The sequence below is a fragment of the Cottoperca gobio genome, chromosome 6, assembly GCF_900634415.1.
Source record: "Cottoperca gobio chromosome 6, fCotGob3.1, whole genome shotgun sequence".
Taxonomy (NCBI): Eukaryota; Metazoa; Chordata; class Actinopteri; order Perciformes; family Bovichtidae; genus Cottoperca; species Cottoperca gobio.
In genome coordinates this window covers 1114997-1140467 of record NC_041360.1, presented here as the reverse complement: position 1 = coordinate 1140467, position 25471 = coordinate 1114997, and the positions used below count along the sequence as shown (strand labels likewise).

Here is a 25471-nt window from a genome sequence, read left to right as displayed (position 1 = left end):
TTACATTAGCAATTAATCACTACCATAAATCTGAAGTCACCTGTCTCTGTCCCTTAATGAGGCATCGGAGGCACTGTGAATTAAACGACCAATGTATTTTATGATTAGTCTATGTGGATTGGATTTGAATTAATTATAAAAATCAAATTCATGTGAATGAGAACTAATTACATGTAGTTTTTTATTCACTTGAATGTGAGTTGCCCAGGTGCTTCCTGCAAAATGGGCGAACCTATAACCTCGAGTACATCATTAAGGCAAACAAGTGAGAAGGGCTGGGTACCGACCAAAATGTGTCTGTTTCACTGAGTATCAGGTTGGCATCAAATGTTATAATATTGTTGACTTCAATAACAATGTAAATGTAAAAAAAGTTATTGTACAGTAGCAAGCAGTATTGTTTACATCAGGGGTGTCAAATATGCGGCCCGCTGGCCAAAACCGGTCCGCCAGAGGGTCCAATCCGGCCCACGGGATGAGTTTGCAAAGTGTAAAAATTAGTAGTTTTGATCATAAAGTAAAAGCCTCTGTAGATACACTGTGATCTGTAAATTGTAACGCACATGTGTAAATGATAAACTAATACTATTGTTGAAATTACACCTTTTCTTCTTAAGAAATTTCAGGTTGTTCATAATGTTTTGTAAAAAGATTACGTTTGAACATTTTCAGAATGTACTTGTACTTTTTTGCACTAAAATGAAGGGAAAGATTTGGAGTTGTTGTTATTTACAGGTTATTATGCTGTGATCTTACTGGTCCGGCCCACTTGAGATCAGATTGTGCTGTATGTGGCCCCTGAACTAGAATGAGTTTGACACCCCTGGCTTACATCATTACAAACCCAGGTATCGTATCGTCACTTTTATCAAGAATGTGTACATTATACCCTGCCCCACATGTGATGTAGTTTGGTAGTGTGCATCTCTAGAGGAGCAAAGCGTTCCCCCCTGATTCTCTAAGGGCTCTGTCACACAGTTCCGTATGGCAGAAACGTATGCTGAAAATTTGTCCAAATACGTCAAACTTTTCATCGGATCAGAAAAATCCACATCGGTGTTGTAGCTGACATATACATAACGTATAAGTAAGTGATACGCTATCAATAGATTAAACATACGCTCTGTATGTTTAATCTATTGATAGCGTATCACTTACTTATACAAACCGTATCAGAGCGTATGGCCAACGTATTCGACGAATGCATAACGTATTCCTAGCGTATGGCTGCCGTGTTCCGTGTATCGTCTGCTTCCTTCAAACAATCACGTGACTCATGCCTATAAATACGGCGCCGATCTCACAGAAACATCATCATCAGTATGTTGCTTTGTTATCCTGGGACCCACTCTGGCTAGCAGCTCGAACATCTCGGGGTCATCCGCATGAAGTTGATGAAGGAGGCGTTGTCCTCGTTCTGGAGTTCCACCAGAAGCTGGTCGTATAAGCCAAACTGCCGTCGCCTACCGATCCATGCTCGGGTCCAGATCCTCCTCCGTTGCCCTCTTCTCCTCCTCCTATTGGCACGGAGCTGGAAAAGTGCCATTTGGTTCACTCATGCTGATGCTGGAGAACAGAATGTACTCTTGCCGCAGCCTTTCAGCATCCTCCATGCTCTCTGATGATGGGTTGATGTATTCATCAAGACGTGCTGTGAAGAAGTGAGGATGAGCTACTCACAGGGACCCTATATACTATATTCAAACCCCAATAAGCTCCCAGAACGCTAGCAGTACTGTAGAAACACGTTTAATAAGTTACTCCGTCGTCAGGCATAAGTTTAATACGTCTGAATAAGTTGAGACTCGTTACAGATAGGTCAGACTTGGTTAAGCATAGGTTACGAATAGGTTATCCACTCGTTATCAATGAAGCACACATTGGGTACGTCCGAAAATATTGAACATCCTCAAAACATTTTCACGGCCTCAGCGTTCAACAACGTACCCCAGCGTAACACAGTGTGCTCTTAACATATACTACTTACCCAACTTATCCCTAACTTATATCAATATACACCAGCGTATTGCCAATATTTCTTATACGGCGGCATACGTTTCTGCCATACGGAACTGTGTGACAGGGCCATAACCTGAAGTAAGTTTTTTTTTTTAAACCACTAGAAAAGCAACAATTGACTACAACACCCCAGACAGACACATTAAGACAACATAGCATGGAAATCTTTTTTCCCCCAGCAACAATGAATTAGGTCCAGGGCTTTCTGCGGGCCCATAGTTGAAGAGGAATAGCGGGTGTTTGTGTAGCAGTTAGATATTTGTCTGTGTCTCTTTGTGCGTCATCCTCCCCAACGGTTGGTGATCTTTCAGCCTGATAAGGTTTCTCTCCTTGATGGGGAGATACCAGGCAGGCAGCCCACTGAGGCTGGATCCCTGGGCTTATATTTTGGCGGTTGAGATGGGAGACGTGATAAAAGTTGGCGGCGATTGGTGCTGCTGATATATGAGAGAGAGAGAGAGAGAGAGAGAGAGAGAGACACACACACACACACACACACACACACACACACACACACACACACACACACACACACACACACACACACACACTGTAATTACATCTGGCTGTTGCATGCCATTTTCCCAGCCTTGTTGCGTTGTCGGTGGTTTTGTTTTTGATTGGCTGGGGGTGGATCTCTAGAAAAAAAAAGAAAAGCAGAGGGAGAGTGGGAAAAAAGTGTTGGTGATAGGAGGGAGAAGAAGAGGAGTGAAAGTAGATGGTGGGGGAAAAAAGATAGAGAAAGAGTGGAAAAGTGTGTTGAAGTCGGTAGATGAATGTGTTGTGGTGTGTTTTTAATGGCAGCCCAGCCAGCGCTGCTGCTCCCCCTCCCCTTTGTAAAAGATGTTTGGGGCTGATAAGGAGGCCTGCTGATGGGAGATAGATAGCACCCTGCAGATCCATACTGCTGATTGTGTGTGTGTGTGTGTGTGTGTGTGTGTGTGTGTGTGTGTGTGTGTGTGTGTGTGTCTGTGTGTCAAAGCTTGGTTCTTATGACATCAGTGCTAGAGCTCAGAGGTCAGCATGAATAATACGCTGCCTCCCACGGCTTAAAGCAAACTGGGACGCCTGCAGAGGCCAGACAAGGAAATCACCATGCTGACCTCCTCCTCCTTTTCTTCTACTTCTTCCTCTTTTACTTTTACAAAACAGATGTAAAACTTCTTTATAGCTTATAGAAACAGTGTTTTCAGATTTCTAAAATGACTTCAGATAGGTTCCAGTTGAGAGTGTTGCAGCTGAAAGGAATGTGTAACTGTGTTGTTTTTTATCAGTACTCTGACACGGCACAGGTCACGTGATTGTTATATGGACGCACAATTGAGAGATTAATTCATTCTTTGTGAGCCAAAGTGAAATAAAACACACAAGCATGTCTAAATTCCAAGCACACACACACACACACACACACACACACACACACACACACACACACACACACACACACACACACACAAACACACACCCAGAAGACTCATGCAGCGCCTTGGTGGCTTTCCCTTGTGTTTTTTTTCTCCTTCTTTGTTCTGCTTTTAGCTTGATGTGAACTTTTGATAAGCCGCGGGGCCTGATCTCTGGTGCAGATAGAGATCGCCAAGTGTGATTAGAGTTGTTATCAGGCTGGAGCAGGCAGGAGCCGAGGCTCCACAGCAATAATAACAGGCCCAGGCAGGAGCAGTCGGGGTCCGGACCCTGGCAATCAGTTCCAGCCCTAATGGGATTAATGTTGTTGTATAATTAGATGATAGGTGTGAATGCATTTCTTTTCTCCCTCAATCTTTTCTCACTCATTCAAACTCCACCTCCTCCTTATATCCTCCCCTCTCCTCTCTCTCTCCTCCCTAACAAGCATTGTCATTGATTAATTTAATTAAAATTAATACCATGTATTACTCATTCCAGATTATGTGTAAGATAGCAAAGACATGTTGGGAAATGTTGGTGTTCATTGATGATAATCTCCAGGGTGATTTTTTTTTCATTTAAATATTCTTTTCTGTTAAAGGCGTAAAGCTTGAAGAGCGTACAGTAAGCGGAGGGGAAGAGGAAAGTAACAGCATCAGCAGGATGACTCGCACTTGGTTGATTCTACTGACAGATATTAGACTGGCTAGATGGTGACTGATCGGACGCTAGCGATTCTCATGCTCACGATCAGATAGCTTGGTTTGAGAGTTGCATATGCCTGCAATCAGTCACACCCACATATGCATGCACATATAGTATCTGCACAAAACACAGTGAACTCTTTAAAAACCTAGACATTTTCAACTCTTTAGTTGTGCAGTCAAGCAGAGCTGATTGGATATCTGTTAGAATGCTGTTCATTCTTTGAAGGTTGAACTTTCCATCATGGTTTAATAATGTGACCTAAACATTATTGAACTTAACTTATTCTCTATTCCTTAATTTGTCAGTGTTTTATACCTTGTAGATTTGCCTGTTTTCTTTCTGCTTCTGACTAAGATTTTAGCTTGCTTGCATTAATGTGTGTGTTTGCATTGTGGCTATCTGAGCAGCGTTGACTGAGATTGTGTGTGTGCATGGTCAGATACACCGAAGGGGGAAGTTGGCAGGGTTATAGAGGAAACACCGTTTGTGTTCGGTGTGTGGATGAGTTATTACCCTTTCCTGCTATTTACCCAGGGGACAGCCTTGTGGTGAATTATGGTTCCCCAACTCAGCACCGTTGTAAAACCGTGTCACCCTTGACCTCAGCGTTGAGGACTCTGTAGATGAGGGAGGAGAGAAAACATTACCCCGGCCAACAGTAGCGTAATCTACGTCCAAACTGTTTGCTCTAGCAGTAATTACTACTCTGCCAGCTCTTCCCAGGGAGCTTTGTGAGGGCTTAACTCACGGCTGACGTGCTCCCTATTAGAGACGGTGGATGTTTAACTACAGTAACCAAAGAATCCAAGCCTTCTCTTCGAGCTGCTGTCCGATCAATGCATGGGAACACAGGTTTGAGGACACAATGCAAGGTTTTGTCAACAGAGATGTGTAAATATATGATTCAATATACATGAGAATGTGTGTGAGTGTGGGGAAGGACAGCAGAATCAAAGAATGTGAACCTCACTTTATTAAAGGAGACCAAACGGAGGTTGTTATTTGGGGTGTAAGGACTAAAGCCGCTGTGTGTGTAGTTGTTGGCTGCAGGAGTTGTTTTTGTGTGTGAGACAGCTGTAAGCAACGTGGCTCTGATCTCTGGTCAGAATGACTGGATACTCGAAGGACAGTGTGTTCCGTGTGTGTGTGTGCGCGTGTGCGTGTGCGTGTGCGTGAGACAGAGAGAGACAGCCAGTATTATGACAAGCCCCCCCCAGAAGCAGTGATAAGACAGACCATTTGCTCCTACTGTGCTGAGCGCTCAGTTCCAGGGTGTTAAGGCAACCTGGGCAAACAACACTGCCTGACCTGCTTTTACACACACACACTAACCGACTGACAATAAATGCAACTGTAGCTTGAATTCCCAGACCACGAATATTAATTCAGAAAATAAGTTAAGAGGTCAAAGGTCACAGAAGCCTGATGGAACAAAACTCCACTGTCTCTAGAAAGATCATAAAGTGCTTAATACACACACATTTCTTTGAACTGACCTTTGACCTTATGTGCACTGGGCCATCAAGTGGAAAATAAAGCCTTATCATGTCATATTGTCTGCTGGGTAAAAAGAACCTTGTATCTCTTAAGGTTTTGTAAATGTTTTGTGTGCTCATTTTAGTGGCTTGATTGGGATCAAATGGGGAAAAAGGAAGGTATTCTAACCCACATACTTGCATTTAAAAGTCTTAATCAGAAATACAGGCATTAATACAAGATGATCTTATGGCATTATGTCAAAGGAATGTCATTCTTGCATAGATACCTGCGTAAATGTAATATATTAAAGATACAATAAGCATGTAAAACATATAACATGTAATGGGTTTAGACACTTTTTATTTGATATGTATTAGGGAAATAATAATACTAATGTTTAGCAGAGAGAAATAAACAAACAAAAAAACTCTTATTTTGAAAAATAGGATGAAATCTGGCTGGTTGATCTGTGTAAGTTCACCTACATGTAGGTTTACATGAATTTACAGTATTAACTGTTGTCTTTGCTGTGATCTGAATTTCCCTTGAACACCTTTGAACACATTGTTGGGAGATGCTCAGAGGGCCAGGAAGGAAAAAATGACAAGGATGACACACACATTTATTTGAACTGACCTTTGACCTTATGTGCACTGGGCCATCAAGTGGAAAATAAAGCCTTATCATGTCATATTGTCACTGCTGGGTAAAAAAAACCTTGTATCTCTTAAGGTTTTGTAAATGTTTTGTGTGCTCATTTTAGTGAGCGCACACACACACACACACACACACACACACACACACACACACACACACACACACACACACACACACACACACACATAAAATCTGCTTTCAAAAAACAGCACAGCTCCCGTAGATCAACACCTTTAAGCTTCAGGCTTCTCAATGAGATATGCAATAAAGACACAGTTTCTGGGTCCTGCTGTTCCTGCTGGCTCACGGCTTACTGGGACACTTAGAACTGGGAATAGAACAGAGTCAGAATGTCTTTCTGTCTGTCTTTTTAATACTCTGAATATTTAGCTAATTGTGTTGACATAACATTATTTGTAAAATCATACTCTGGAGGACCCTTACAAAGCACATTATACAAAGAGCCACAGGCAGATGGTATTTCTTGACAGCTGATATAATTGTTAAAACGTTATATTTTCTTCCTCTTATCTTTGAACAACAACATTTTCATGACACAAATGAAACATTTCCTCGAGAGGTGTGTTGTTGCTGGGATAGTAAAGACTTCAGACAATAAAGCAACAAGGCTGGTTGTAAAAAGCTAAGCAGAGAATAATAGAGTGGGAGAAAAGGAGAGCAACACACCAAAAGATTAGCAAAGGATAGAAAAGCTGTCCTGTACAGTAATGTACAGGACAGCTGAAGAAGTTTGAGAGAAGGGGACAATGAGTGAAAGAGGAAGCAGAGGACGGTTAGAAGGTGGAAAAATAGGAGTCGATAAGGGCGCTCAGTGTCCGAGACAATGGAAGTAGAAAGAGGAGATGCTGGAGGAGCCTCCTGGGAGCCACCTTCACAGAGGAGGTCTAGACCAGCGGCTCCTCTTGCTGTACACACACACACACACACACGCACACGCACGCACACACATACGTGCATGCACACACGTACATGCACGCGCATGCACACACGCACACACGCACACACACACACACACACACACACACACACACACACACACACACACACACACACACACACATAAAAATCTGCTTTCAAAAAACAGCACAGCTCCCGTAGATCAACACCTTTAAGCTTCAGGCTTCTCAATGAGATATTTTGTGGCAGAGCATCATTTGTCTGGACATCAGTGATGACCTGGGCAAGTTCTACATTTCAAATGATTGAAACTCCCTTTCTGGTCTACTAATTAGCCTGTTTACTCCTCTTGGTTGACAAAATGCAACTTTTTAATCAGTTGTCAGAGCCAGTTGTTGTTGCAGTTCCCTCTGGCTGCCAACAGAGGATGATAAAAGTCATAAATTACTTGTTTTTCATTGAAATGTACTGTTACATTTAGGAATGTAAGGCTGATCAGGGCCACGTTGGTGAGCGATGAGTAACATTCTACTCTTTCTCTCCCTTACTCTCTCCCTGTCTCTCAGTATCTCCCTCTCTCACATCTCAGTGTGTACATTATGAGTCATGTGAGCCAGTAGTGTTGCAGTGATCCGGGCCTTTGGATTGCTTTGTGCTTGTGTAAACCGTGGTGCTCTGGCTCCCTGACTGATAAGTGAGCTGCCAATCGTGTGTGTGTGTGTGTGTGTGTGTGTGTGTGTGTGTGTGTGTGTGTGTGTGTGTGTGTGTGTGTGTGTGTGTGTGTGTGTGTGTGTGTGTGTGTGTGTGTGAAAATACATCATATTTGGAGCATTTAATATAAACCAGTTACTGTAAAAAGATTTTGAAGGAGAATTCACTCTGCTAGAGTTCCTTGTAAATACACATACATGTTATTGTATGAGAGCTCTTGGGGCTGAAGATTATCAATACTATCTTAATTATAGCTCATACTGTGTAGCACTGTGCTTTATTTTATTATGTAGCCGTGGTTCCCAACCTCAAAGTGTTGAAAGATGATTAACAGGATGAAGAAAAAAACATTGCTGCTACACAATAGTTTTTTTAATGCTTCCCCCATTTAAAATAGCCTTTAAAATACCCTCTCCCTTGTTTCATTGCTAAAACTGGGTAAAAACAATAAATGGTAAATGGACTGCATTTATATAGCGCTTTTCTAGTCTTTGTGACCACTCATAGCGCTTTACAAGTCAGCATTCACCCATTCACACAGTCATAAAAGGTGCCACCTGCTCATCAGGAGATGAACATACACGCATCAATGGCCATGCAATCGGAGGCAATTTGGGGTTCAGTGACTTGCCCAACACACCGATATGTTGACAGCAAGGGCTAGGGATCGAACCACCGACTGCTCTAACTCCTGAGCCACAGCCACATGAGTTAAAAAGAATTCAATCAAAATCTTTAGGGCGGCCCTTCATATGGGGGCAGTGACATGCAGAAGTTGTGTGCTTGTAAACACGTAACAGAAACGTTGTTGCTACAGCCAGTAGCAAAGATCTACGATTCTCTGGTATCGCAAGACTAGTGTACTGTTGACATGCAAACTGCAGTATTTAAGATTTTATATATATTAAATATATATACTGTACATGTAACATATATTGAATTTCAGAAGCGTGTGCAATCTCACAATCATATTGTCCTGCTAGAAGCATTCATTTGAAGGCTTAAATGTTGGCATGATATGACCAAATACAAAAAAAGTCTATATTACATTTGCTACAGCAAGACTTTATTTTTTATTTATTTATATTATTTATTGGTATCATTAATGAAAAGTCCATATCAAACTCTTTAAACGGAAAAAATTAATCACGACACTGCTTAATTTTCATCCTGTCTTTATATGTTTTGGTTAGGATGGTTGGGAAAAACGTATTTGTGCAATATCTTGACACATTGTTTCATCTTCTCTCTAGATAGAGACACAGATAAAGCTTGAGTGATCTATATAACTAACTTTATGTTATCTTCCTGATTAATGAATCCCTGTTGTAACATCATTTATTATGGGCGTGAGGATCTAATATAACTTAACAGCCTGAAGAGACAGGAAGTCAGGCCGTAAACACTCCTCCAGTGGGTAGACGCAACACAATGTCACTGCGATATCAGGTTAAATAACAAAGCTGTAATGTTTTTTTTTTTAAGTTTATGGTTTTTGGATCTTGCCATCCCTTTGCTACCCTTACCCCCTCACCTCCGCCTTCAGCTATTCCATTAATGTATCCTTTCTTCTTTCTTCTGCTTTTCAAATAATCTCCTCTCTTTCCTTTTTCTCGACCCTCCACTGTTTTTTTAAACTCTACTCCCTGTATCTCTACCCCTCCACCTCCACTTCTCTATCACCCCTTCTTTCATTCTATCTATCTGCCCCCTCCTCTCTCTCTGTCTCCAGTCAGACCCCTAGACTTGGTGAACCAGGTCTTGGCGGTATGATAATGTGGAAAGTTGAACTGGCCCCATTACAGCGAGGCTGATGGTAGGGCCGATAAGGCTGTTGATAATGGGTGCAGATAGCGCTGACACAGCGGTCCAATAGCCTAGCCCTGCCCCCCTCCCTCCTTCCCTCACCCCCTCAACCCCCCCACCGCCCCCATTATCATTCCTGCCCACCGATGGGCTCCCAGAACGCTATCTCCTCTCCATTTCCACTCCTGCGACAGATAAGAATGGAAATACTGACTTCATAGCTGACTGATTAAAGTGTCTGCCTTTCTTGATAATACACAGATAAATTATGTTTTTTTTCTTCCTCTTCCTCTTCTTCTTCTTCTCCCCCTCTCTCTCTATCTAGAAAGGGGTGGGGCGCTCTTTTCATTTCTCTTTTCTTTTGTGGAGCTTGTTTTGGAGGAGGGAGATGAAGTGCAGAGAGAAGGGGAGCGGGATTGAGAGATTCTGTAGTGGTCATATGATTGGAAGAAGAGCATCGAGAGGTGGAGTGCATTATATTTGCAGATCCTGTCGGCAGTGTAGATGTGTTAAAACAGCACAGGCACAAAGATCATTCCAGAGAGGCCATCAGTACTAGCCTGAGTATAAAGAAAACTTGTATTACTGGCTTTTTGAGTGATTATAAAGGCAACAACAGTGGCTGGAGGAGAAGGGGGGCATATAGATGGAGTGATAGAGAGAGAGTAGGGGCAGACAGGCCCATTTGCAGCCCAGTGAACTCCCACTGCAGCTACAGCCATTTCCAGGTTGTCTTTTTATCACTGATTGCTCCAGTTTGATACTAGGAAAGATCCCTGATGGATATGCTTCCTGCATCTAAATCCTCTAACCCATTTGCTTTATATCCCCCCCCCACACACAGACTATATCTCCCTCCACTCTCTTATCTTTAGCTCTCCAGCTCTCTCTGTCCAACTGAACTTCTGTCCTCCTTCCTACTCCTCCTCCTCACACCTCTTCCTCTCTCCTCTCCTCTCCTCTCCATGAGGAGAAATTCCCCATCTGCACCATCAAGAAGAAGATGGTGACGGTGTCTGCTCTCTGTCCATATCTTACATTCATGTTGTTAGATGTGAGTTTTGACATATTGCATTTAAAGAGATTCAATTAAATGTCAAATTCTGAATAGGTTTCCATCATCACCATTAGGGCCATGACTAAATACCCCTCTCAAATGATCTTTTAACCTTACGCTAAACATCAATCCATACTGGTTTTAAAGCTTGGCTTAATACACCCTGTGGCTGTTAACTCGGCCTTTGGGGTGCTTACTGTGTGAAACTCTGAAAGTGAAAGACAGGTTACACTTTCAGGATTGGTAACCCGATGGTTAAATAAAACTAGTGTTAAATGTGAAGTCCAACCAGCTGGCAGACATTGCTGTAAAAAGACTTCTGCTTTCTATGTTTCTCAGTCGCGTGGGATAGATCTCTCTGCTACTGTCCTCGAGCAAGCTGGTGAATCCTGCTGCAGCTTTATACTGTGGCTGACTATGACCTCTAACTTCTATGTGGAGGGCAGAATGGGTTCAAATCACACATCTCTTACATAGTTTCAAGAAAAGATTTAATGTTTTAGACATTAAGTTTTTGGCATGTTGTCTTTATTCAGTAATAATGTAGGCAGGAAACGTGGGGAGAGAGCGAATGGTATGACAGACAACAAAGGTCCCCGGGTGGAATAAAACTGGGGGTATTACAGTTATGTGGTACATGTTTGAACCAATTGGACATCCTGAATTTTAGAATTTCTAAAAGATTGCATTTATTGCACTGCTGTCATATTTGTACGTGCAAAAATACACAAGTTCTAATCATTATACACTGGTTATACTGAGAGGTATTTGTGATGTTAAAATGACCCTGCTTGCTTATATAATTAGGGTGGACACAAATTGAATATTATAACCTTCATTAAGGATTTCTTACAGGGCTGTTAAAGGAATAATTTGACATCTTGGGAAATGCGCTTATTCTCTGCCTTGCAGAGACTTAGATGAGAGGGTTGATACCACTCTTCTGTCCGCCTGTTTAATATAAAGCTACAGCCAGGAGCAGATCAGCCTACCTTAGCATAATAACTGAAAACAGGGGAAATCGGCCGGCTCTGTCCAAAGGTAAAGAAATCTGCCTAACAGCACCTCTAAAGCTCACTAATAAATATGTTATAGCTTAACTTTTTAAATCTGTACAAAAAACAAAGTTTAAAAACAACACTTTATGTGCCAGGCTGGTTGCCTGGCAAACTCACAACTATGACAAGACTCCAGCATGTCAATGCGCCCTACTAGCAGTTTCCCCCTGTTATTTTACGCTAAGCTAATCACCTGCTGGCTGCTTCCTGCTTACAGTTTAGACTCTAGAGTAGTATGGATCCTCTCATCTAATATTTGGCAAGAAAGCAACATTTCAAACAATTTTTTTAAGCTTCTAGCTGAATGTACTGTGTGACTCCTGTAATTGTATATTGTAATTGTTAAATACTACACCCGAGCTAAAGTTGCTACTAATCCACTTAGTGGTATTGGCTTTGAAATGTAAAATCATCAGCATATCAGTCAGTGATAGGGGTGAAGGAACTACATTTGTTTAGAAACTGACCTTTTTTTGTCTCAATGAGGCCAGAGACCTTTATTCTAGCGAGACCAGCACAAACCAACAACTTTTTAATTCAAGCAAAGATTGAATGAATCCTAAAATCTCATACTCCAATATAATCCAATTATATTGTAGGTCATTTCTTGACTTTTTATACTACCAAAAAGCACAACAGCTCTAAAAGTGTTAATAAAAGTAATAAACTGATTCCAGCTTCATCTCTTTATAATAAAAACACATACTACAACTGAATCCAGTAAAACAACAGCTCAGTATGTGGTACTACATGAGTGATGGATGCATCAGAGACCTTAATGTGCCAAAGAAATGAGCACAACTAGTATTTCAATTAAAGTAAAGCAGAAGTTTCCCACCCCTGATCAATTCATCACAATACAGCAGTGTGTTTGCACATTTATCATTAGCACATTAGAAGTCATCCAGCATCTGGGTCAGCCAGTCTTCCCTCCAGTGAGTCAGTCAGATGTTGTGTTCTCCAGCAGGGAGCAGCGGGATGGAACAACATGCTGTTTGTCCGGGCCACACTTACTGACCTTGATAGATTAGACCCAGAGAGGCTTTTCTGTCTGACACAGAGCAATGATAAGTCTGTGTGTGAAATAGTTTTTCCTCTTCTCAGAAATAACAGTGTGTGTGTGTGTGTGTGTGTGTGTGTGTGTGTGTGTGTGTGTGTGTGTGTGTGTGTGTGTGTGTGTGTGTGCGCGTGTGCGCACCAACCAATCTTCCTATCTGTGTCTGCTAATAAGCAACTTCCCTCCTACCTCACTAGATCATGTATCTGAATATATATTATTTCCTAGCCCAAAGTCTGCCTATATGTGACCATGACTATCCTCTTTAACAGCGTTAAAGCATTAAGCAGAATGAAGATGCAGAAAATCAGCATTACGGTTAATTTGATACCAAAACCTGACTTTACTTTTTAAGGGCAGTGCTCCTGTTATGTCCTGTGAGTCCACAAAGAACTGGGAGTGGAAGGCTTAGAAAAAAATAGGAGAAAAAAAGTGATAAAAAGCTCAGATAAGAAAATGACTGTGTTGTGTAGGACCTGATATCAATGTTATCTATCTGTCTTTTTTCGCTCTGCGTGCCTTTCTGTTGGTTTTTAGTACTTATCTTGCTGTACCAAAATGCCAGAAACAAAAAGGAAAGAAAGAAAGAAATTACCGTGCAGATTATTCATGTGGGTTTACTGATATAATGTTGATGCCAAAATGAACACCAATGCACAGTTCACTTTTTTTTCTCTGCAAGTGTGTTTTTCATAATTATATTTGTGTCTTTTTCCTGTGTGTTTCCAGGTTTTTGCATTGTGTGCAAGCTGTGCCTTGATAATTTCTTGCCGTTGCTTGCTATTAGCAGATTAGACCTCATTTAACTCTTTCTGCCCTCCCTGACACCAATTCATTACATGCACACCCTCTGTCTCCATAAACACACACACATACAGGCACACATTCTGCTGGGCCCAGATAAGCTCAGTCCTCAATCTGTCGCTAATAGAGAGGCACAAACCAGCAGCAGACAGGTTTGGGTTTTCACAATGACAGGCCGAAACGGCGCAGTCAGCAATGGTGGCAGGAATGGGGTGCCGTGATTGGCTGCTTTGTCGCACAGATCAATCTATTGCCGTCCCAACAGAAAACATGAAGACAGGCAGGTCAGCAGCTTGACCCCGCTTTACATCTGAATCCCTAATCCTGTGTGTGTATGTGTGTGCGTAGCAGTATGTAAACTTGTGTGTGTGCGTGGTGTATGTGGTCATCCTCTCATGGGTACAGTGTGGTCATCCTCTCATGGGTACAATGTGGTCATCCTCTCATGGGTACAGTGTGTTCATCCTCTCATGGGTACAGTGTGTACCAACTAGAGCATTGCGCTCCCAGACTGCAGGGTTACTTGTGGTTCCTAGAGTCTCTAAGAGTACAATGGGAGCCAGAGCCTTCAGCTATCAAGCTCCTCTCCAGTGGAACCAGCTTCCAGTTTGTGTTCGGGAGGCAGACACCCTCTCCACATTTAAGAGTAGGCTAAAGACTTTCCTTTTTGATAAAGCTTATAGCTAGGGCTGGCTCAGGTTTGCTCAGTGTGTTCATTCTCTCATGGGTAGAGAGTTGTCGGTGGTTTTGTTTGTGAAGAAGAGGAGTGAAAGTAGATAGTGGGAAGAAAGAGAGAGACCAGTTTTTAACTGTCACATAATATTAACATGTTTCCAAATTTACGAGCCTGTATTTCCACAAATGATAGCGGAGGCAGGATGAGGACATCTCTGACATTGTCTTTAATTTCCTCCAGCACATCTTAGTTTCCCTGTCCTTACCTCTTTGAGCCTCTTTGCCCCCTTCCCTCCACCTCCCCTTCTATCCCCAACAAGTCTTCTTGTCTGTGTATTAGTATTAGCAGCAGCAGTAGTGTCCCCTGAAGTAAAACAATCTGCTGTAATCTATCAGTGTGTTATCGGCCCTATCTGAGAGCTGAGAAAGCCAGGGCCGGGGCTGTGGCGCCGCTCTCCGGAGCTGATAAAGTTTCAGAGTTCAGCGATGATGAATGTTAAGAAACTACACCCTCGTTACCGACGATGTGGACTTGGCAAAGCGAAGTAATAGAGAGGGGTGTGTGGAGGAGAAAAATATAGAAAAAGGGAAGAAGAGGAGTTTAGCAGCGGTGATGTGGATGGGAGTGAGAGAGGAAAAAGAAGTCTACTTGTCATCAGTCGTGGGTTAAAGGGTCAGGCCCCGGTGGGTGTTTTTCTTTTTCAAACACACACAAGTCTATTCTTTCCTTAGGTTTCTCTGCTCCTGCAACAGGGCGCCCTTTCTTCTTTTTCTTCACCTTTCATAGTCGGGTTTCTGTGTCAATAATGATGTTTTAACTTGAGCAACAAAACCTTTTTTGCTAAAAACATTATGCAAAGTAGCATTGGAAATGTCATTCTAGATTAAAGAAATCTAAGATTACTTGTTTCAGGAACATAAATTGCTGAATTGGATTCCCAACAAGTGCATTTCTTAGTCTGTAGTCTGTAATTCAAATATTGACAACATAATCTGACAGGGTAACAAGGTGCAATATCTACAGCATTCTTCAAATACCAGAATTTTCATGTTTTTGAGTGTCCCCTTTATTTACCAAATATTACTGAATGGGTATTTTTTTCATGAAAATTCCTGACCCATGGATGAAAATGTAGCTACCTGCCCTCATCCCTCCTCCTCTCTTATGCTTAAGGGTTACCTACCTGCCAGCCTTGGTATCAAAGTTCTTGTCGACCGCCAACTCTGCAGTCCATCCGTCCCTGTGAACACATCGAGAACTTCTATCTTGCAGCCATCACCGTCAGGCCTCAAAGTCCCCCCGATTACGATTCAGGTGATAAGAGAGGCGGTTCACAAAAGCAATGGTACACATGCCTGATAAAGCATTAGGTAGTTAGTCGACTGATGATCAGTAGGCCATATTTTTACACTCATGCTAGGTGGGTGCAATTGGGTGCACAAGACTTGTTTATTTGAATATGGAGTGCATTTGAATAAACCCAGTGCTGTTGGCTTGTGGGATTCAAAGTAGATTGTTGCACGTTTGAGTCCCCTGAGAAGTTCAGAAAAAGGGGCACCTTTTGAGGCATGTTTGTATCCCTATGTCCATTGCATGTCCGGCATGCAGTGGACATGGATACAAACATGCTGTAATAAATTCTAATTTCCTTAACCTGTATGTGGCTCTCATTCCCAGGCCCATTATTTCCTACTGAGGACATAAGCCTTCACACATTAAAAACAACTTACAAATGTGGAGTTTCATTTATTTTAAAAAGGTTAACTTATTTCCGAAAACACATGGACACTTTTTAGCAAACGTTACTCAAACAGGAAGAAATATTGCATTTGTTGGGGATAGTAGTTGCAATTGTGAGTATTTACAGCAACAGAGTGTATGTGGGTGAAAGTACAATGCATGTGTTCATGGTTATGAAGGAACATGTCACCCAGTGCAACAGTGTAGCTCAGTGATGTGTTGTGAGCTCTCTGGCACAGAGAAAGGAGATATATCAGGCATTGATAAACACACCATACGTGACACACATTGTTGGTTTTTCTCTTTGATTGGATTGGTTGACAATATGAAAAATATGGAACGAGACTTTTAAGGGAATCTTGTGAATTATTGCTTGCTGTAGTGATGCAACACCTGATGTTTTTGACACATATAAAACTGTACTGGAAGGATCCCATAAATATTCAAAAAAGCATGTAGCTTATTCATCTTCCCCTTAACAAAAGTGTTTTTCTGACCAATGTGGTTTTTGTTTATACATCATCATCTCCTATATCCAATCTTTGACTTACACACATACACAGACACACGACGGGAAAGCGATGTGGTTTATCAGTTCTTAAATTCACAAAAGGAGACTAAAATGTGCAAAAGGGAGAATGGGGGGAACCATTGTGATTGTGACAAAGTTCATGAGCGTATAATAGCAGTTAATGCGTGGCGGGGCGCAGGGAGCTTTGTTCGCCAAAGTGCCGAGCTCTTAATAGAATCTGATAGATAGACGCCTGTCTCCTCAGGCCTCTTAGGGGGGTGTTGGAGTGGGTTCGACTCATCAAGCCAATAGTCTCTCCCCCCTCTCTCTCACTCTTCTCCTTGTCTTACTGTCATTCTATGAAGGAATAATTTGTCAATAATTGGCCGTGTCATTCTCGTCAAGACGGTTTGATAAAGTGCTGGCTCTTCGGGGGCCGGGCCGAAGAATATCTCAAAAATGGGGGAAGCTGAGTAAAGGCAGCATGTGGCAGCAGATCTGAGGCAGCGATAGGGCCATTAAGCGCTTTAGAAGTATTTTAGCTGAATTCACACAAAGCAAAAATAGATAAATAAATAATGAAAGAGGAAAAAGTGGAACGTCAACTGTCAGGGATGTGATACAGACTTTAAGAAATCATTTGGGAGGGTGAAAGATAAAAGATTATCCCTCTTTTCTGCCAACTTATTGCCTCCTCAGCCAACGCTGAGGCTAATTCGCTTACTCAAGCAATCATGCGGACATAGTGTGTGTGTGTGTGTGTGTGTGTGTGTGTGTGTGTGTGTGTGTGTGTGTGTGTGTGTGTGTGTGTGTGAGACATAGCCATTGCCCTCAAAGTACTCTGCTATGAAGTGCTTATACCTGCAGCAGTATGTAAACTTGTGTGTGTATGTTGCATGTGTGAATCCGATCCTGCCTCCATCCACATCACTCAGCAGTGTATGACATCCATTATCTGCTCCACTGTAAGGGGCAGGAACTTTCTAGAGATATCCCAGAATGCTTATTATCTTTAAATATCTCTGGATGGCTGACACTCATCAGATGCTAAATCCGCCTTCCCAGGCACATTCCTCTGAACCCCCCCAACCCCAATGACTGCAATTTTGGGTGACCCGCCCGCATTCTGGAGCTTAGGCCCGTTTGAGAAATAATAACGGAATAGTAACTGCGCTACTCCGATCAACTTCATACAAAGGAACACATAAAACAAACAAAACAAAAAGGTATTTAGATTTTACATACATATACTGTAGGTTTTCAAATGTCAGCATAACAATGGCAGTGAATGAAATGAGCAACATCTCTTTACACAAACAGTTTCCTAGCTACTCTGTCTGAGCTAATTACATTACATTACAGGTCATCCAGAGCGACTTACAGTGAACTAACTACAGGGACAGCAACTCAGGCTTAAGTACCTTGCTCAGGGGTACAATGGTGGCAGCCCTGGTACTGAACTCACAACCATCTGATGTTCTGTTTGGTCTACCCCAGGTAATAAAGCAGGTTGTAAACAGTTAATATTGGTACTATTTTATTCTTTACAATGTTGGTCCAAGCTAAAGACAATTGACACATTACTCCAGTCATTCAATGTTGCACTTCCATAAGGGAGACTTGCGAAAGACAGATAAATGAAAAAGAATGGTAGAAATCAAACCAATGGAGGTCGAGATGCCCTGACTGTAAGAGTTTAGTATGGGGCAGGCTCTAAAAATACTCTTCTTTAGATCCTACCTTCCTGATTGACACGTAGATCTCTCACACACCCACACTTGGTAATGCAGACTTTCTGATATGAATGTGTAGTCTTAAAGCCCAAGTTGAGATGACCCTGATCACACGACATCATCAGGGTTAATTTCTCTGACAAAGCTTTTCATAAGCTGTAACCAACATTTTTGGTTTGAACTACTAAAAATGATTCCAGATAATTTTACATCACTTTTACATCATCTATAATTAGTTTGGTATGGACATCCTGTAGTGCTTTAATCCACCAGTGGAGGTAACAGGGAGATTCCCTTTTAAGTATAGTGAAGGAGTGTGGGAACAGTCGGAAGGGGTTCTGCTCAGCCTTTTTGACTGCCTGGCTTCAGTAAACCCACACTGACCTTTCAGTCAACGGGTCCTGCTTTGCATAGCTACTCTCTGTTTCCCTGGCATGCAAATGGTTGGAGATACAGAGCAGGCTTCCTAGGAGTGGGGAAGGCCTTGCTTTGAGCTCATTTAACTGGGTTGAGAAATGTGGGGTTTTGGAATTGCAACCATCTTTTGCACAAGCAATTATCATAAGCTTTTCAGTTTCTCACATCCAATAAGACATTAAATAAGATTACAATTGGGCCTGCATTTGGCTTTAACATTTTAAATGTGTACATTGCGTTTCTTCTTGGTGCCTAACGAAAATATTGAATGCGTTTCCTTCCTCATAAAACATTATGAGGACTATTTTGGAGGAATTTGAAACCTGCAGTGTTTACATCCATATTTGCTAGACTGAGTCTTCTTCCTCCTTTGTTGGCCTTCTTCTGCATTTTTCTGCATTACCGCCACCCACATTTGATCAGTTATAACATGTAAAACATCATCAGGTGTGTGTGTGTGTGTGTGTGTGTGTGTGTGTGTGTGTGTGTGTGTGTGTGTGTGTGTGTGTGTGTGTGTGTGAGTACATAGGCTATATTAGATGTATACTGCTAGAAAGAAACATTTAAACCGTTTAAAACCGTACTGTATGTTAGTATGAGAGCTAAACGTATTGCTTAGGCACTTGGTGTTTATAGCTCATTAACTACATGTCATATATATTTTACGTTACTTAAGCAAGATTTGAGGTGTCCTATCTGTCTTCCAGGCAGAATTGCTATCAGTTAATTTAGATATTTATATATAATATGTTGTTTAAAGAAAGCGTTTCATCATATTCACACCTGAATGTATCTTACACTAGCTCCACAATAACTGCTTTTCAGTAAGGGGAAGTTTCTCACAGACATCGATTAAGAACTACACTCAGATTCTTATTTCAAGTTTCTCTGATGAAGAGGTTAGTCCTCCTGCCCACCACTCTAAAACCACAGTGTGGTGTTTTAAAGTGAGGAGGAGGTAACCCTGGAATCCAGCATTCATTATTCATCAACAGATCGCACTTCCCCAGCATGGCCCCTCAGAATGTTAGGACCATGGTTGGCAAAAAGCTGAGTGGGTGTAGGAGAGGGTAATGTTAATATTGTCTATCCTCAGAGAGTGGCTCTGGAAAAGGGAGACATCTATCGCTCTCATCCCGTTGCTTTTATTTCACTTTCAGCTCATCTTAAATTTCCATTATTCACCACAAAAAGCCAAGCCAAGCCTCTCACAATGACTGTTTGACACTGACGGGCCCCTCCTCCTCAACACACACACACACACACACACACACACACACACACACACACACACAGACACAGACACAGACACACACACACACACACACACACACACACACACACGCACACACAGAGGACCATGTGGAGGACTATTATTAATCATGCTCCTATCAGCTCCTCACATCTTCGGCGCTATTTGCTGTTTAATCACTAAAATAATACGAAGAGGAGGGCGGTGGTGCCAGGGTGGGGGTGTTGGGTTGCTATGGTGACCAAACGGAAAAGGTCAGGCGTAGTTTATCTTATCAGTGATAGGGAATGGTTACTAATTACAGATAGGTACTACCAGCGCTCGGTCCACAGGGCCCTGCCTTAAAACACTATCAGCAATCCACACCGGCCTGATATTAAAATTATCTCTTAAGTCATCCACACACACACACACACACACACACACACACACACACACACACACACACACACACACACACACACACACACACACACACACACACACACACACACACACACACACACACATCCACACAGTATGATTGCTTGAGTAAGCAAATTAACGCACACCTCAGTTAAGGTAAGTTGTACACCTAAAGCCCCAGAAGACACCAGACAAGACCAGACTGGGCAAGGCCAAGCCAGGTTGACAAAGATATGACATGATACTATCATAGATGTGACCTTGTGATCAGATACTTAGTCGACCATGAGTTAATCTAGTAGTTTATCATTCTACTAGCTGGCAGGAGAACCTTTGAGAAAGACACTGAACCCCCAGCCAGTTCCAGAATAGCTGCTGTGTCGCTGATCTCGACCTCTGACCCCTGTTTGACAGGGCAAGACAGAAGAACGTGTGGGGAAAACAACCTCATGGTGCGATCAAGAATGCTCTGATGTTGAGGTTTTAAAGTCATTTGCTCAAAAGCATCACATTTAGCAGCTGTGTAGTCAAAGAGGTACACTTAAGCAAAAAGGAAGAAAACATGGATTTTAAGAGAAGTGAACGTAATTTCTCTACAAAAATACGTTGCTGTTCATTGCTTTGAGTTTTTTTTTTCGTTGACAAGAAACAAAGGTGTCTAATATTTTTTCTGTGATGATTTTGAGCGGAAACAATAGTTCATCAATTGATTAGTCGATCAACAAAAAATAATATAGTAATTATTGAAAAAATTATGTAATCTTTTAGAACATTCCTGGGTTCGAGACTCTCAAATAACTCTGACAGGTAACAGCCGGTTTTCTTTTACTAGCCTGTCGTTATAATTTTAGCAAATAAACCTCTCCCATTAATAATTGCTCTGGTCCAAAGATTGTTTACATGGCAGGTGGCTACTGTACTCACACAAGCAGTGAAGTGTGCATCGGCAATTTATATTATCAATTCTGTAACCTGTTGACAGTTGGAAATGGTCAATGATTATATGTAGTAAACGGGGACCATACACAAACGTATGTTCATACAGTACATGTATGTCAATTATTAAAGCAATATGTGTTCTATTCGGACATGTGGGCTTCTTTAATAACCAGTCACTGCTTACTGAAATCTTACAATATTAAATAATATTTTTATTAATGTAATAAATTGGAGAGGTCTTACTGCTCTAAAATATGTCCAACATATTTACCTGGGACTTCTCTTTTTTTAAAAACATGGACGTGTTTATGTTAAAGCTGCAATTAGCAATTAACTGAGTTAAACAACAACATTGACAGCAGCTTTAGTAGTTGCTTAATCTGGTTCCAACCTCTCCAGTGTTAGGATTTGCTGTTTTTCTTTGTTATATATTATTATTATATTATTTATATTATTGTGAACTAAATATCTTAAGTTTTGTACTGTTGGTCGGCCACAACCAAAAACATTGGGCTAGGCGTGTTTTATGGTTATTATCCACTGTTTGCTTCACATGTTGTGGTCTATTAATTATGTATTCATTGAACAAAAATAATCAGTCCGATTAACTGATAATGAGAACAATCATTAGCTGCTGTCCGAGGTGCAATTCAAATGCAGAAAGTTTGAAAAATATCAAAACGTGAAATTTGCTGTCATATTTAACTTAGACATCCAACTGAGTTGACATTTTGTAGATTGGCCAAAAAATGCATTTTAGTTAGTAAATAAAGGTATATAGATTTACAGATTATTTGAATACTGGATGACAGTTTTGATAGATTCTTCAAACATAAGTGACAGTTGCAGCCCTGGCGTGTCCACGTGTATTTGCATGCGTGCTTTTATGAGTACAAGTGAGGAAGAGTGTTTTTCTCTGTGTCTGCCTGTGTTGTGTTTCTGTGTGTGAGTGTGTGTGTGATCTTGTCTCTGCACCCTTCCATTTATCATCTTTGACATTTGGCTGTACTCCCCCTCTATCTGACCATCATCTGAGGAAAGCACATTTTTCCCATCAGAAATCCCGTTGTGACTTTTTGCGTTGGAGGGGGGTGGGGTCGTTGATACTTCCTTTGGCGAGGCAGAGAGATGCATAGATGTGAGCGAGCTGTGCCCCTTCTGTGTGTTGGTGTGTATGTGTGTTGTTCTCCATCAGTTTGTGAAAGTAATTGTGTAAGCCTGGGTTTGCATACTGTGTGTGTGTGTGTGTGTGTGTGTGTGTGTGTGTGTGTTCGATCAGTAGAGTAGCTATGGATATGTCTTTTGCACAAACACACACACACACTCTTAACATGGATGTTATCTGGGCAGTGAGGGCTCCAGTGATGCCCTGCCTCTTGAAAATACCCCCTTTCTTTGCTGCTGCCAACCATGCAGCGGGTTATATTTAACTAGCTATCTCCTTTACATCCCCTCTCCATGCTCCACAGGGCTATCGCACCAACACTGCTGCCACCATCTCACTTTATTTTTATTTTTATTTTAAGCCTTGTGACAGGAGGCGGAGATAAGAGATGCAAAGCCAAGTTGTGAGTGGCGTACCCCCCTCTTCTCTATTTCTGCTCTCTCTTCAACAAAAAGACTGCCCCCCCATCTTTCCATCTCTCTTTTCCCTTGTTTTTTCTTTTGCTTTGCTTGTCTGTCTCTTTATCTTTATCACTTCTCTGCCTTTTTATCTCCCTCCACCCCTCCCCTCTCTCTCTCGTGGTATTTCTCTTTACTTCTCAGAGAGGGTTTCCTGGTAAAAGCTTCCTCTTCTTGGCAGTGGGAGTGGCAGATGTACAGTAGGAAGCCGGAGATCACACAGATGTACAACACTGGATTCTGTCATGTGGAACGTTGACATATTGAATTTTTTGTGGCTTGATCAGTGCTTATTTATACATCCACCATATGTTACACTTGACTTCAATTGCAATGTGTGCATTCAAAACAATTGTAAAGCCATTAAAATGTAGACAAAGTGTCCTTCCAATATAATAGTCAGAGGATACCATAGCTGGTAACCAAAACAATCAGTCAGGCCGATATATTGGAAAATATTAGCCTATTAGGCAGTGATCAGATATGTATCATACCACATATGAAAGTGTGAACAATCTGATTTCTATGTCCACATCACTCTGAAAAAATCAGATCTGTGACACATAAGAGCAAAGAGAAATCAGATTTGGGCCACATTTGCTATTAATGAGTGCAATTGTTTGATTTTGTTGATTCCACTTAAGGCAGAAGTGATACAGCAATTAATGAATAAGTTTACTGTACACATATACAATCAAAGATCATGGATTTAGACATTATTAAAAGTCCCTGCACTTTTCAAATTAAACAGTTGGTGTTATAGACTTTTACATTACATTACAGTTCATTTAGCTGACACTTTTGTCCAAAGCGACGTACAAAAAGTGCAAACAATCATGGAGATACAACTCCGAACAGCAAGAATCTTGTAAGTACAATAGTTTCAAATAGGTACAATCGTATAAGTGAACACTGTCTTCAAATAAGCCAGTTTGAAGTGCAACATAAGTGCAACATACAGAAACAATAGAATACAAATTCAACTATTAGCTATAAATAAGCCAAACCAGGTGCAACTAAGTGCAACATACAAAGAACAGTTATTTTATTGTCTGTTTTTTAGCCAAACAGTGAAATTTGTTGTATTTTTCAGTTTTATAGAGAAAATATTGAGGTCTTTTAAGTTACTCAATGTGTAACTAATGTCGAGCCTTAGGACGTGCTTGGATCCACAGTAGTGCTGCACAACACAATGTGATGTCATCCAGCAAGATGCTGCATTGACCAATCAAATAAGCACAGGGCTACATTCAGTTTGAACGCTGCACAGTCAACCAAATAGTACATGTCAGCCATCAGTTTAACTGATTGTAATTGTGCTGTATCATGTATTGTATAATGCAGAGTTATGGGTTCTTAAAAGCAGGTACAGCTTTGGGTTGAAGTCACGTGTATGTGATATTTTCTATGTCCTCAAAATGCCTCTAAAACATCATTTAGTGAGACACTTCAACAGGAAGATGACATTATAGTTAAATGTCATGCAACTGACAAACAATAATATTGATCAGTTTCACTGTAAATATATTAATTAAAATGGCACACTCACACACAAACCGTCCCCCAGGACAGTTTTTGTTGCATTCTCAATCATGTTTTTGTCTCTGTTTGCCGGGGCTGTTCCCTCTATCCCTTAGTGTGTTTAGTCTCTGGGACCAGCAGAAACATCTGCGTGTGTGTGCTGGTTCCTCCTGCACAGTTGACATGAGGTTTCAGGGTTGACACTCAGATAAAAAGCAAAAGCGAAGGCCGCAGTTCTTGAGAATGCGATCAGGAGGAGGAGGAGGAGGAGGAATTAGCTAAACAAGGAAGATGAGTAAGTAAAACGAGGAGGTAGAGAGGAAGAAGTTAGTGAAAGTGAAAAGGAAGAGAGAAGCCAGGAAGGTGGGAGAGCAGGAACAGTTGACAAAAGTAAAAAACCTTGAAAGAAATGTGAGAAAGATGAAACATGTAAAGATAACCATTTTTGACATTTTCATAGATAATAAACAGATCAGAAATTCAACACCTCATCACATGAAGTTCTTTGTTTTCTCCAGTGTTAACATCATTTGTATTTCTAACTCTGCAACATCGCACTGACATGAACACAGAGCTGGGTCATGTCAAAGATGTGGTGTTGGAGGTGCTCAGGGAGCTGAGGGAGGGAGGACCTCTCGTTCCTCCTGCATACCATTATAATTGCTCATCTGCCTTTCGTTTATATTCGGGGTTCGGGATTAAAATCAAGGAGAAGGGATTGCAATCAGGCTCATTATATCATACACACACAGTACAGGCAAACACTAATCACACAAAAAGTCAAATACACACTTTCTCCCACATACTGTACACACTTTGAGAAATGTCTCTCATGCTAATGGAGCCATGCATTAAAGTCCCTGATCCAGCGGGATCTGATCTCTCCTGTGGCTTTTCTCTTTTCTTTCATTTGATGCAGCATATCAGCGGATGACACACAACCTTGTTATAAACTGTACATGCAGCTTGGATCATT

The 25471-nt window shown here is 41.4% G+C and overlaps 1 protein-coding gene across 3 annotated transcripts in view; it reads left to right on the top strand.

Moving 5' to 3' along the window:
* Window positions 1-25471, top strand: part of zfpm1 (zinc finger protein, FOG family member 1) — a 95303-nt gene that overhangs the window by 3480 nt on the left and 66352 nt on the right. For 2 of the 3 annotated variants that reach the window (XM_029434169.1, XM_029434168.1), the window contains exon 2: window positions 15528-15668. The exons of the other annotated variant lie outside the window; for it this stretch is intronic. In XM_029434169.1, coding sequence (XP_029290029.1) covers window positions 15528-15668 — 141 coding nt within the window. The remainder of the gene's footprint in view (window positions 1-15527; window positions 15669-25471) is intronic. 3 annotated transcript variants of the gene reach the window in all.